General features: G+C 40.6%; 1 protein-coding gene across 1 annotated transcript; it reads right to left on the bottom strand.

Moving 5' to 3' along the window:
* Nucleotides 1-11260: 11260 nt before the first annotated feature.
* Nucleotides 11261-12205, bottom strand: LOC123941168 (olfactory receptor 1F12-like). Its single transcript, XM_046004078.1, has one exon. It carries the CDS (start codon nt 12200-12202, stop codon nt 11261-11263), a length of 942 nt encoding a protein of 313 aa, XP_045860034.1. The 5' UTR covers nt 12203-12205.
* Between the last annotated feature and the right edge of the window lie 1328 nt (nt 12206-13533).

Raw genomic sequence — 13533 nt, 5'->3', positions numbered from 1 at the left:
TGGGTGGCAGGTGGTGGGATGTAGGTATCTCACTGCTGGAGCAGGAGGTGGCAATCAGGCAAGGACCAACAGCTGGAATAAATATAAACTTATGATATCTATATCTATCTATCTATAGATCTATCTGTGCTAACAGAGATAGGTAAATAAGTGTACCTATACAGGTTAATATACACATATATTTCCTGTCAGATTAGATGGCCTAGAAACAATTATACTTCAGTAACGACCAGCACACCTAGTGTCCAGATCTGGCTTTCTTTTTTTTAAACATTTTTCATTTATTTATTTATTTATTTGACAGAGAGAGAGATCACGGGTAAGCAGAGAGGCAGGCAGAGAGAGAGAGGAGGAAGCAGGCTCACCGCTGAGCAGAGAGCCTGATGTGGGAGTCGATGCCAGGACCCTGAGATCATGACCTGAGCTGAAGGCAGAGGCTTAATTCACTGAGCCACCCAGGTGCCCCTAGATCTGGCTTTCTAACAGGATTCTGCAGTTGAGAAATGGCTTATCCTAGGGCTCACAGGAACATACAAGATGAATCCAGCCTGGGTGGCTCAGTCAGTTAAATGTCCGACTCTTGATTTCAGTCCAGGTCTTGATCTCAGGGTCCTGAGTTTAAGCCCCATGTTGGGCTCCATGTCCACTACATTAAAAAAAAAAAAAAAAAGGAAAAAGAAAAAAAAAAGATGAGTCCAGAGAATGTTATGGTGTCAGAAATAAATAGTTCAAAAACTAACAAACACAGAACAATCAGATGAAGTCAAAATGATGAGCTATGGAAAGGTACTCAGAAACCATGTGAAAGAATTTCCAATGGCCAAAGTGGCACAATTTAAGCAAAAAAATAAGTAGTTTTGGATTATTAGCCAAAATATAATTTGAGTACCCGTGAGCACATACTGAAATAAATGACTGATAAACAAGTGGGGAAGGATAGGCAAACGTGCAGAATAATTAAAAATTTATGCAGATACTCTGCCCTCCATACATGTGGATGTGTGTAAAGATTTCCTCTTCATGAGTACGATATTGAAAGTGAGGGGGAAAAGAGTATCTTTAAAGTGGAGCTTGGGCACCTGGGTGGCTCAGTGGGCTAAAGCCTCTGCCTTCAGCTCAGGTCATGATCTCAGGGTCCTGGGATCGACTCCCGCATCAGGCTCTCTGCTCAGCCGGGAGGCTGCTTCCTCCTCTCTCTCTGCCTGCCTCTCTGCCTACTTGTGATTTCTCTCTGTCAAATAAGTAAATAAAATCTTAAAAAAGAAATTTAAAGTGGAGAAGCTTGACAAACCCTCAGCAGTTGATCAAATTTCCCATCAACAGTGATACATCCTGTTGATACTGGGTGCCTGTGGAAGAACATGGCGAGGACAGCACTTCACCTCTGTGGTCTTCCTCTCAAAACACCATAGCTCCACTCTATCATGGAAAAAAAAAAAGAAAGAAAGAAATCCTAGTAGATGAATGTTCTACAAAACACCTGACTAGTACTCCTCAAAACTATAAAAGTCATCAAAAACAGGGAAAGTCTGAGAAACTGTCACAACCAAGAGGAGCCTAGTAGACATGACAACAAAATGTAGTGTGGTATCCTGGATGGGGTCCTGGAATTTAAAAAAAAAAATGTTAGACAAAAACTCAAGAACCCCGAGTAAAGTATAGTTTTTTTTTTTACTTTTTTAAAACCTATTTTATTCAATTTATCAGTTTTTCTTTGACTTTGTTTATGTTATCTTTTGTAGTACAGTTATTTCTAATTAATATGTAAGCAGATCTAATAATTTTTTTACATTATGGGTTCTAAATTTGGAATATTGCTTGAAAAGTCCTTTCTCTATCTCAACTCATTAAAAAAATTCATCCATACTTTTGTCTCAAAATTTATGATTTAATTTGTATTTTTAAATATTAGATCCATTCAGAATTTATTTTGGTATAGAGTGAAATTCATTTCAGAGATTATTTTTTTTCAAATAATCAAGCAATCACCTAAAGTAATTCATTCATCAAATAAGCCATCTTTCATCCTACTTTAAAAAAAATTTTTTTTAATTTGTTTATTTATAGCATAACAGTGTTCATTGTTTTGGCATCACACCCAGTGCTCCATGCAGTAGGCGCCCTCCCTATTACCCATCACCTGGTTCCTCAACCTCCCATCCCCCTGCCCCTTCAAAACCCTCTGGTTGTTTTTCAGAGTCCATAGTCTCTCATGGTTCATCTCCCCTTCCAGTTTCCCTCAACTCCCTCTCCTCTCCATCTCCCCATGTCCTCCATGTTCTTTGTTATGCTCCACAAATAAGTGAGACCATATGATACTTGACTCTCTCTGCTTGACTTATTTCGCTCAGCATAATTTCTTCCAGTCCCGTCCATGTTGCTACATAAGTTGGGTATTCATCCTTTCTGATGGAGGCATAATACTCCATTGTGTATATGGACCACATCTTCCTTATCCATTCATCCGTTGAAGGGCATCTTGGTTCTTTCCACACTTTGGCGACCGTAGCCATTGCTGCAATAAACATTGGGGTACAGATGGCCCTTCTTTTCACTACATCTGTATCTTTGGGGCAAATACCCGCAGTGCAATTGCAGGGTCATAGGGAAGCTCTATTCTTAATTTCTTCAGGAATCTCCACACTGTTCTCCAAAGTGGCTGCACTAACTTGCATTCCCACCAACAGTGTAAGAGGGTTCCCCTTTCTCCACATCCTCTGCAACACACGTTGTTTCCTGTCTTGCTAATTTTGGCCATTCTAACTGGTGTCAGGTGGTATCTCAATGTGGTTTTAATTTGAATCTCCCTGATGGCTAGTGATGATGAACATTTTTTCATGTGTCTGATAGTCATTTGTATGTCTTCATTGGAGAAGTGTCTGTTCATATCTTCTGCCCATTTTTTGATATGATTCTCTGTTTTGTGTGTGTTGAGTTTGAGAAGTTCTTTATAGATCCTGGATATCAACCTTTTGTCTGTACTGTCATTTGCAAATATCTTCTCCCATTCCGTGGGTTGCCTTTTTGTTTTGTTGACTGTTTCCTTTGCTGTGCAGAAGCTTTTGATCTTGATGAAGTCCCAAAAGTTCATTTTTGCTTTTGTTTCCTTGGCCTTTGGAGACATATCTTGAATGAAGTTGCTGTGGCTGATATCGAAGAGGTTACTGTCTATGTTCTCCTCTAGGATTCTGATAGATTCCTGTCTCACGTTGAGGTCTTTTATCCATTTCGAGTTTATCTTTGTGTATGGTGTAAGAGAATGGTCGAGTTTCATTCTTCTACATATCGCTGTCCAGTTTTGCCAGCACCATTTATTGAAGAGACTGTCTTTTTTCCATTGAATATTTTTTCCTGTTTTGTCGAAGATTATTTGACCATAGAGTTGAGGGTCCATATCTGGGCTCTCCACTCTGTTCCACTGGTCTATGTGTCTGTTTTTATGCCAGTACCACGCTGTCCTGGTGATCACAGCTTTGTAGTAAAGCTTGAAATCGGGTAACGTGATGCCGCCAGTTTTGTTTTTGTTTTTCAACATTTCCTTAGCAATTCGGGGTCTCTTCTGATTCCATACAAATTTTAGGATTATTTGCTCCAGCTCTTTGAAAAATACCGGTGGAATTTTGATTGGAATGGCATTAAAAGTATAGATTGCTCTAGGCAGTATAGACATTTTAACAATGTTTATTCTTCCAATCCAGGAGCATGGAACAGTCTTCCATCTTTTTGTGTCTTCTTCAATTTCTTTCATGAGTGTTCTGTAGTTCCTCGAGTACAGGTCCTTTACCTCTTTGGTTAGGTTTATTCCCAGGTATCTTATGGTTCTTGGTGCTATAGTAAATGGAATCGATTCTATAATTTCCCTTTCTGTATTTTCATTGTTAGTGTATAAGAAAGCCACTGATTTCTGTACATTGACTTTGTATCCTGCCACGTTACTGAATTTCTGTATGAGTTCTAGTAGTTTGGGGGTGGAGTCTTTGGGGTTTTCCATATAAAGAATCATGTCCTCTGCGAAGAGAGAGAGTTTGACTTCTTCCTTGCCAATTTGGATACCTTTTATTTCTCTTTGTTGTCTGATTGCCATTGCTAGAACTTCTAATACTATTTTGAACAAGAGTGGTGAGAGTGGGCATCCTTGTCGTGTTCCTGATCTAGACGGGAAGGCTGCAAGCTTTTTCCCATTGAGGATGATATTTGCTGTGGGTCTTTCATAGATAGATTTTATGAAGTTCAGGAATGTGCCCTCTATCCCTATACTTTGAAGCGTTTTCATCAGGAACAGATGCTGGATTTTGTCAAATGCTTTTTCTGCATCAATTGAGAGGACCATGTGGTTCTTTTCTCTTCTCTTATTGATTTGTTCTATCACATTGATTGATTTGCGAATGTTGAACCAAGCTTGCAACCCAGGGGTGAATCCCACCTGGTCATGGTGGATAATCTTTTGAATGTACTGCTGGATCCTGTTTGCTAGGATCTTGTTGAGAATCTTTGCATCCATATTCATCAGTGATATTGGTCTGAAATTCTCCTTTTTGGTAGGGTCTTTGCCTGGTTTGGGGATCAGGGTAATGCTGGCTTCATAAAAAGAGTCTGGAAGTTTTCCTTCTGCTTCAATTTTTTGGAACAGCTTCAGGAGAATTGGTGTTATTTCTTCTTTGAAAGTTTGGTAGAATTCCCCAGGGAATCCGTCAGGTCCTGGGCTCTTGTTTTTTGGGAGGTTTTTGATCACTGCTTCAATCTCATTACTAGATATCGGTCTATTCAGGTTGTCAATTTCTTCCTGGTTCAATTTTGGGAGTTTGTAGCTTTCCAGGAATGCATCCATTTCATCTAGGTTGCTTAGCTTATTGGCATATAAGTGTTGGTATTAATTTCTGATGATTGTTTCTATTTCCTTGGTGTTAGTTGTGATCTCTCCCTTTTCATTCATAATTTTATTAATGTGGGCTTTCTCTCTTTTCTTTTGGATTAGTGTGGCCAATGGTTTATCGATCTTATTGATTCTTTCAAAAAACCAGCTTCTAGTTTCATTGATACGTTCTACTGTATCTCTGGTGTCTACCTCATTGATCTCTGCTCTAATCTTGATTATGTCCCTTCTTGCATGTGGAGTTGGTTTGATTTGTTGTTGATTCTACAGTTCTTTAAGGTGTAGAGACAGCTGGTGTATTCTGGATTTTTCAATGTTTTTGAGGGAGGCTTGGATGGCTATGTATTTCCCCCTTAGAACCGCCTTTGCTGTATCCCATAGGTTTTGGACCGAGGTGTCTTCATTCTCATTGGTTTCCATAAATTGTTTAAGTTCATCTTTGATCTCCTGGTTGATCCAAGCATTCTTAAGCAAGGTGGTCTTTAGCTTCCAGGTGTTTGAGTTCCTTCTGAACTTTTCCTTGTGATTGAGCTCCAGTTTCAAAGCATTGTGATCGGAGAATATGCAGGGAATAATGTCAGTCTTTTGGTATCGATTGAGTCCTGCTTTGTGTCCCAGTATGTGGTCTATTCTGGAGAAGGTTCCATGTGCACTTGAGAAGAATGAGTATTCTGTTGTTTTAGGGTGGAATGTTCTGTATATGTCTATGAGGTCCATCTGGTCCAATGTTTCATTCAATGCTCTTATTTCTTTATTAATTTTCTGCTTCGATGATCTGTCTATTTCTGAGAGAGGCGTATTAAGATCTCCTACTCTTATTGTATTCATATCAATATGACTATCTTGATTCATAGTTTTCTTATATAATTGGGTGCTCCCATATTGGGGGCATAGATATTCACAATTGTTAGATCGTCTTGGCGGATAGTCCCTTTAAGAATTATGTAGTGTCCTTCTGTATCTCTGACTACAGTCTTTAGTTTAAAATCTAATTTATCTGATATGAGAATCGCTACCCCGGCCTTCTTTTGAGGCCCATTGGCATGAAAGATGCTTCTCCATCCCTTCACTTTCAGTCTGGGTGTATCCTTAGGTTCATAATGGGTCTCTTGTAGACAACATATGGATGGGTCCTGTCGTTTTATCCAATCTGCAACCCTGTGTCGTTTTATGGGCGCATTTAGGCCATTCCCATTGAGAGTGATTATTGAGAGATAGGTTTTTATTGACATTGTGTTGCCTTTGAAGTCTTTCTGTCTGTAGATTGTTTCTATATTTCTGTTTAATGATATTCTTAGGATTTTTTTCTCTTTTATAGGACCCCTCTTAATATTTCCTGCAGTGTCCGCTTGGTGGTTGCATAGTCTTTTAAGTCTTGCCGGTCTTGGAAACTCTTTATCTCTCCATCCATTTTAAATGTCAGTCTTGCTGGATAATATTCTTGGTTGCATGTTCTTCTCATTTAGTACTCTGAATATATTTTGCCAGCCCTTCCTGGCTTGCCAGGTCTCTGTGGACAGGTCTGACGTTATTCTAATGGGCTTTCCTCTGTATGTAAGGAGCTTCTTTGTCCTAGCTGCTTTTAAGAGGGTCTGTCATGAAACATAATTCCTCATTTTAACTATAAGGTGTCGCGAGGACTTTCAAGGATCTAAAATCTTGGGAGGAAATCTTTTTGCCTCTAGTACATGAACGTTGTTTCCATTCGTGAGATTGAGAAAATTTTCATAGACAACTTCTTCCACTCTATCTTCTAGACTTCTTTCTTTTTCCTCCCCTTCAGGGATTCCAATAATTCTGACGTTGGAACATTTCATGGCATCGTTTATTTCCCTGATTCTGTTTTCGTGGCTTCTGAGCTGTTTGTTCCAGGCTTCCTCCTGATCCTTTCTATCTGTTTGTCCTCCAGATCACTAATTCTATCTTCTGTCTCAGTTACCCTAGCTTTTAGAGAATTTAGATTCGATTGGAACTCATTGAGAGCATTTTGAACATCATCCCTGGTGGCTTTCAGTTCTGCCCTAACATTGTGAACATCATCCCTGGTGGCTTTCAGTTCTGCCCTAATCAATTCTGTTTGGTCATCCATGGCTTTCTCCAATCTAGCTATTGTCTGGATAATTGTTAGTCTGAATTCCTTTTCTGACATATTGTCTATGTCGATAGCCATTAGCTCTGTTGCAGAAGGTCCATCCTCTGTATTTTTCTTCTGTTGGGTATTCCTCCTCCTAGTCATTTTGGTAAGAGATGACTGAACAGATGCAGCTGGATTGATCAATTGTGGTGCAGTCAAGGTGCACCCTGGAATGTTTCTGTGCAATCAGGGTTACCCACCCAAATGAGAGAAAAAAGAAAAGAAAAAGAAATGGAAAAGAAGAAAAAAAAAAGAAGAGAAAAGAAAAAAAGGAAAAAAAGAGAGAGAGAGAGAGAGAGACAGGAAAAAAGGGAAGATAAAAGAGAAGGCTCCGCCCAAATGGGCCTCAAGGTAAGATTTATGAAGTATACAAACAAAAACAGACAAACAGAAAGACTGATAAAAGTTTATGACAAGAGAAAAAATATATATATATAAGCAAAAAAAGGAAGAACCTCATCAGAAAGAACCCCAAGTATAAGATTTATATACTATTAGGACAAACACAAATACACAGAAACACTGGCAGAAGGAAAAGTTGGGAGAGTGGTTATAAATTCTCAGTGTGGCGAGGAAGGTTATTTTGATTCTTCCTGGATGTATCTTGATGTTTTTGTTAAGGGACTCAACTTTCCTAAGATACAAGGGGATTAAAAATTGGTTTGTCTATAGGGGTAGCATTGATTGGGGAAAGGGGATTACCTTGCAGTTTAACTCTATATGTATATTAGAAAATAAAAATTAAAAAAGAATAAACTAGAGTAAACTAAGTTAAAATAAAAAAAATAGAAAAGGAAAAGAAAAACACGGGTGTATGTATCAAAAAGTTCAGGTTAGAAGGTTATTAAGGAATTTGACGTACTGGACATCTCAGTGTGATGGTAAATAGGTTAAAAAATTATCTATGTATATAAAAAAAAGATCCAGAATAGTGGTAAACAGTTAAAAATAAAAGTTGTATTTATGAAGTAGTGGTGGTTGTTCTCTTGTAGTCTTCTTTTTTTTTTTTTCCTTCCTGGTTGGTTTTCTGGGGGAGGGGCCTGCCACGTGGGTTTTCAGACAATGGTATTCCCTGAGTTAGGTCCTCCCGCCCCCCTCAAGGGGGTGGGCTCTGAGGAAACTGTTTTTTCAGGCTTTTGTTCTCTGGAGGTTTTTATGTTCTTTCATCTGTTTTCTCTCGCCTTGACAGCTTTTGATGGTTTTCAGAGTTTTAGAGGAGAGCAAACTGCACCCGGACCTCCCTCTCAGAGAGAAGCCTCAGAATGCTCTGCAGAGCTGCTGGCAGAGTCGGTTCTGTGTCACTGTCCCTGGGGTTGCAGGAGCTCCTCCTTGTACCCAATACCAGGGCAGTAGCGGCTGTCTGGGCAGCTCCAGACCGCCAGAGAGGTTCCAAGCAGCGATCGCACACTGAGATTTTCCCGCTGTCCCGGGCTGGGAATGTCTGGTTTTTCCGGATGCCAGAGTTCCAGGCTAGCACCTATGAGCACCTTCTCCCAGGGGAGGGTGTGGGAGGCATGCGTTTCAGGATTGCCGCCTGGCCAGGCTCCCAGGCCCTCTCGGGAGCCGTACCCCACGTGTTCTCAGGTGCGCTGGCGGCTCAGGGACAAAGACCTGCTTTCTCCACAGCACTCTCTCTGGCTCAGCACCAGGGGAGGCTGTCCTGGGTATTACTTTCCAATTGGTCGCCTCCGGTGGCTCCCTCCCCCTTTTGTTTATCTTCCAATATCAGTCCAATGTTCCCACTCTGCTTTACCTGCCACTGGCGTCTTCTGCTCCTGTAGAGATCCAGACGTGTATAATTCTGATCTCAGGCTGATTTCATGGTTGATCGGAGTTCTTTGGTAGGTAATCAGCTCACTTTAGGGTACAGGTTTAAACAGCACCTCCTCTTACTTCCTGGCCATCTTGACTCCTCCAAAAAAAATCAGTTTTTATCTTTATTTCTGCCTGTTAGTTATTACATATATGAAAATGATTGAGCATTTTATTTATTTACTTTTTTTTTTTACCAACTTTGAAGAGATGTTTTGGATAGCATAACTTAAAATATGGGACATATGGCATATGGAGAAAGGCACTTTTCATGGTGCTGGGCAGCACAATGGACCTAGAAAACAATCAAAATCAAAGATCACAGAGGCAAATGTTATCATTTGCTGGTGCAGTTGCTTCTCACACAGGCAACTCTAAATAACAGCACAGATGCTTAATTAATTAACTAATTAATTAATTTGAGAGAGAGAGAGAGAGAGAGAGCGTGAGCAGAGGGAGAGACAGAGGAAGATGGAGAGAAAGAATCTCAAGCAGATTCTGCACCGAGTGTGGAGCCAGACCTGGGACTTGATCTCACGACCCTGAGATCATGACCTGAGCCAAAACCAAGAGTCATATGCTTAGCCGACTGAGCCACCCAGGCACCCCAGACTTTTTCTTTAATTTTAATTTTTTTAAAAGATTTTATTTATTTATTTGACAGATGGAGATCACAAGTAGGCAGAGAAGCAGGCAGAGAGAGAGGAAGGGAAGCAGGCTCCCTGCTGAGCAGAGAGCTCGATGCGGGGCTCGATCCCAGGACCCTGGGATCATGACCTGAGCTGAAGGCAGAGGCTTTAACCCACTGAGCCACCCAGGCGTCCCTAATTTTAATTTTTTAATTTTTAAATAAACATATGTGTTTTTTTCCCCAGGGGTACAGGTCTGTGAATCGCCAGGTTTACACACTTCACAGCACTAATCATAGCACATACCCTCCCAATGCCCATATCCCCACCACCCTATCCCATCCCCACTACCCCAGCAACCCTCAGTCTGTTTTTTGAGATTGAGTCTTTTATGGTTTGTCTCCCTCCCAATCCCATCTTCTTTCATTTTTTCTTTTCCTACCCCCCAAATCCCCCATGTTGCATCTCCACTTCCTCATATCAGGGAGATCATACAATAATTGTCTTTCTCTGACTGACTCACTTTGCTAAGTGTAATACCCTCTAGATCCATCCACGTCATTGCAAACGGCAAGATTTCATTTCTTTTGACAGCTGCATAGTATTCCATTGTATATATATACCACATCTTCTTTATCCATTCATCTGTTGATGGACATCTAGGTTCTTTCCATAGTTGGGCTATTGTGGACATTGATGCCATAAACATTCAAGGCACCCCAGACTTTTAATTTTAAAATGAAGATTAATAGTCTTCCAGGCAATTCTTTGTAGACCATCATAAGATTTATATACATATATACAAGGAAGATATAAGTGGTGCTTTTTACCCCTGGGAATAAAGACAGGATAAAGATAAAGATAGGAAATACATACAATATAATTATAAAATATGACTAAATATAAAAAACATTAGGGTGAGAAATAATCCATCCCCTCATTCCCACCAATCCCTCACTGGATCCTTCACAAGTCCAGATTAATTTGTTCAATACACTTACACGCAAGTACCATGCTCCTGCTTACCTACAAGGCTTTCTCCTGGATTTGGAATATTCTCATTGTTTCTTTTTTTTTTTTAAAGATTTCATTTATTTATTTGACAGACAAAGATCACAAGTAGGCAGAGAGGCAGGCAGAGAGAGAGAGAGAGAGGAATGGGAGCAGTTCCCTGCTGAGCAGAAATCCCAATGCAAGGCTCGATCCCAGGACCTTGGGATCATGCCTGAGCTAAAGGCAAAGGCTTTAACCCCCTGAGCCACCCAGGTGCCCCATTTTCATTGTTTCTATTTAAAGATCACCTATGTCCTGGATCCAGATCAAGTGAAACTTTTTTCTCAAAGCTTTACTTGACCTCTTATACCCTCACCAATATCTTTTCTCTTTAACCTCTCATTGCAGTTATGATTTGAACCTTTTATTACATAATAGTTTTCTTCTCTACTGTTTTTCATGCAAGACGATGTGGTTACATCACTCCTGTCTACTCCAGGAGGACAGGCCTGAGGGGGCTGCTGTATTCTTCACTCCACATGGTAGGTTTCTGTGTTGACCTGAGCCATCTTAACAATGCATTCAAATGTTGATCTCATATTCTTACTGTGATTTTCAGGGGCTTCATCTATACATGTTTGCCCACAACAATAATACCTTCAGGAACTCAAATAGATAAGGCCTGTGATTAGGTAGCAAATTTAGGTCATTGTCAAGTTTAGTTAGGTATTTCATAACAGCTTTTTAGCTATGACTAGAATAAAAATGATGAGCCCATAAGGATTTTCTTCCTGTTGAATGCCTTTCAGTCAGTACAGATCACTGCGATATCATTTTGGTCTGACCTACAGCCTTCTTTAATGCCCGTTTCAGCTCACTGTTCCTTAGACTGTATATGAAGGGATTCAACATAGGGGCTATGACCATGAAGACCACTGATGTGGCTGAGTCTTTTTCAGATGAATGGTTGGACGAGGGGCTCATATAGACTCCTGTGATTGCGCCATAGAAAAGAATGACCAAGGCAAGGTGAGATCCACAGGTGGAGAAAGCCTTGAGTTTTCCTTGAGCAGAAGGGATTTTCACCACAGCAGAGATGATGAAGATATAGGATGCCATGATACACCCTGAAGGTACCACGAAGATCAGCCCCACCGCAGCCAGAACTATGAACTGATTGAGACTGGTGTCAGAACAGGAGAGGGGGAAGAGAGAGCTGATATCACAGAAGAAATGGTGGATGATGTTGTTAGAGCAGAAGTACAGACGGGTGAGCATGAGGGTGTGCAAGAGGGGATTCAAAATGGCAAGGACCCAAGGCACAGTCACCAGTGAGGCACAAAGTTGCCGAGTCATAATGGTGGAGTAATGCAAAGGGTGACAGATGGCCACATAACGGTCATACGCCATCACTGTGAGAAGGAAGTTGTCCATGTTGGCAAACATCATACAGAAATACATCTGAGCCAGGCAGCCAGGATAGGAGATGGTCTGAGTCTGTGCTTGGATGTTCAGCAGCATCTTGGGGACGGTAGATGAAGGGAGGCAGATGTCTACCACAGAGAGATTGGAAAGGAAGAAATACATAGGTGTGTGGAGGCGATGGTCTGAGACAATGGCCAGCAAGATGAGCAAGTTTCCAAACAGCCCTGTTAGATAGAGACACAGAAAAAACACAAAGAGGAGAGCCTGTTGCTCTGGCCAATTTGAGAAGCCCAAGAGGAGAAATCCAGAGACACTGGTTTGGTTTCCTTTTTCCATGGAGTGGATATTTCTGCATGAAAACCAAGAGGATGAAATATTTTTGACAGAAAAAAAAAATTTTCCTTTTTTTTTTTTTTTGTCTATTCACCTAGTCTTGTCTCCTTTACTGAATATTTTCTTTAGGCCATGCTGCCTCCTCTCTGGTACTTTCTCCTGAGCTTTACTGACCATGGGTATGTCTTTTCCATTTCGTCAGCTGACTTTTCATTTATCCTCCCTTGCTGGAGTGTCGCCTCACCAGGACGTCCAAGGGACTTCTGTACCTCTCCCCTCTTCCTACCCGTGATGTCAACAGTGGCTCTTGTACATTCTGCACTTCGTGTGATTTCCTGGCTGCCAGCCCTGTGTTGGAACACATCCGTGAGTCTGACACACTGACTGTAAGCCAGACTTTGAGATTTAAAGGAGAAAAAATTTCCAGATGTGTATCCAATATCCTATGAACCATCCTGCTTGGAAACCAGTCAGACATTTATCATTTACCGTTTATAAGAAGATAAACCATCTTATCTTTTTAAGATTCGAAAGAGAAATACAGTAACATGTTTGACAAGTGTAAAAAATTAATCCTACCCAAAATAGTTTACATGAAGACTATGAGCAACATAGGAAAATATTTACAAATTAGTTAAAAAGTTATATAACACATGTAGTAACTACTTTAGTTTTAGTAGTTAAAACTAAAAGAACACAGAGAAAGTTATATCAGAGGAGGAGGCAGGTTTACAGGATTCCCTTTCAGTGTCTTTTTTTTTTTGTAGTATTTTAACCACAACTACAAAAAATGGGTTCATGTTTATAAGGTATCATGGTTACTTTGGGTGCTGCATGTCTTGGTGTTGTAGAAAACACAATTCAATGGAAGAGTTCCTGAAACTTGGATCAAGGGGTAGGTGAAAAATACTACCCTGGAAAACAATTAAGAAGACAAACATTCGCATCCACAGATGAGATAGTTGCCCAAGAACAGAGGGCTCCCTGAGAATTAGAAAAGTTCTTGGAGAATGTGGGCTATGGCTGGTCCAGTTGGAACCAGACCCCATCACTTGTGGGCTGGGTGAGCAAGGCACTTAATCACCCCAAATCTTACAATCTTAGTTCTCCCTTGTATGATAATGGCACCTGCCTTAAAGGTTTTTGTGCAAATGAAATGAGTCAATATGTACAAAAGTCTCAGCAAAGAATGATTACTTAATAAGTGCAAGCTGTTGGTGACGCAGCCATAACTGGGAAGGTCAGCCTTCTTTCCTAGTCTCTACAGTGGCTGTTGTAAATCTTCCCTCCTTGAACATCCAGTTTGACCCTTCACTTCACAGAAAAAATGGAGT

Source organism: Meles meles, chromosome 5 (assembly GCF_922984935.1).
Source record: "Meles meles chromosome 5, mMelMel3.1 paternal haplotype, whole genome shotgun sequence".
In the NCBI taxonomy this organism is placed as follows: domain Eukaryota; kingdom Metazoa; phylum Chordata; class Mammalia; order Carnivora; family Mustelidae; genus Meles; species Meles meles.
The sequence above is the reverse complement of the archived record's forward strand: the minus strand, read 5'-3'. Positions and strand labels throughout refer to the sequence as shown.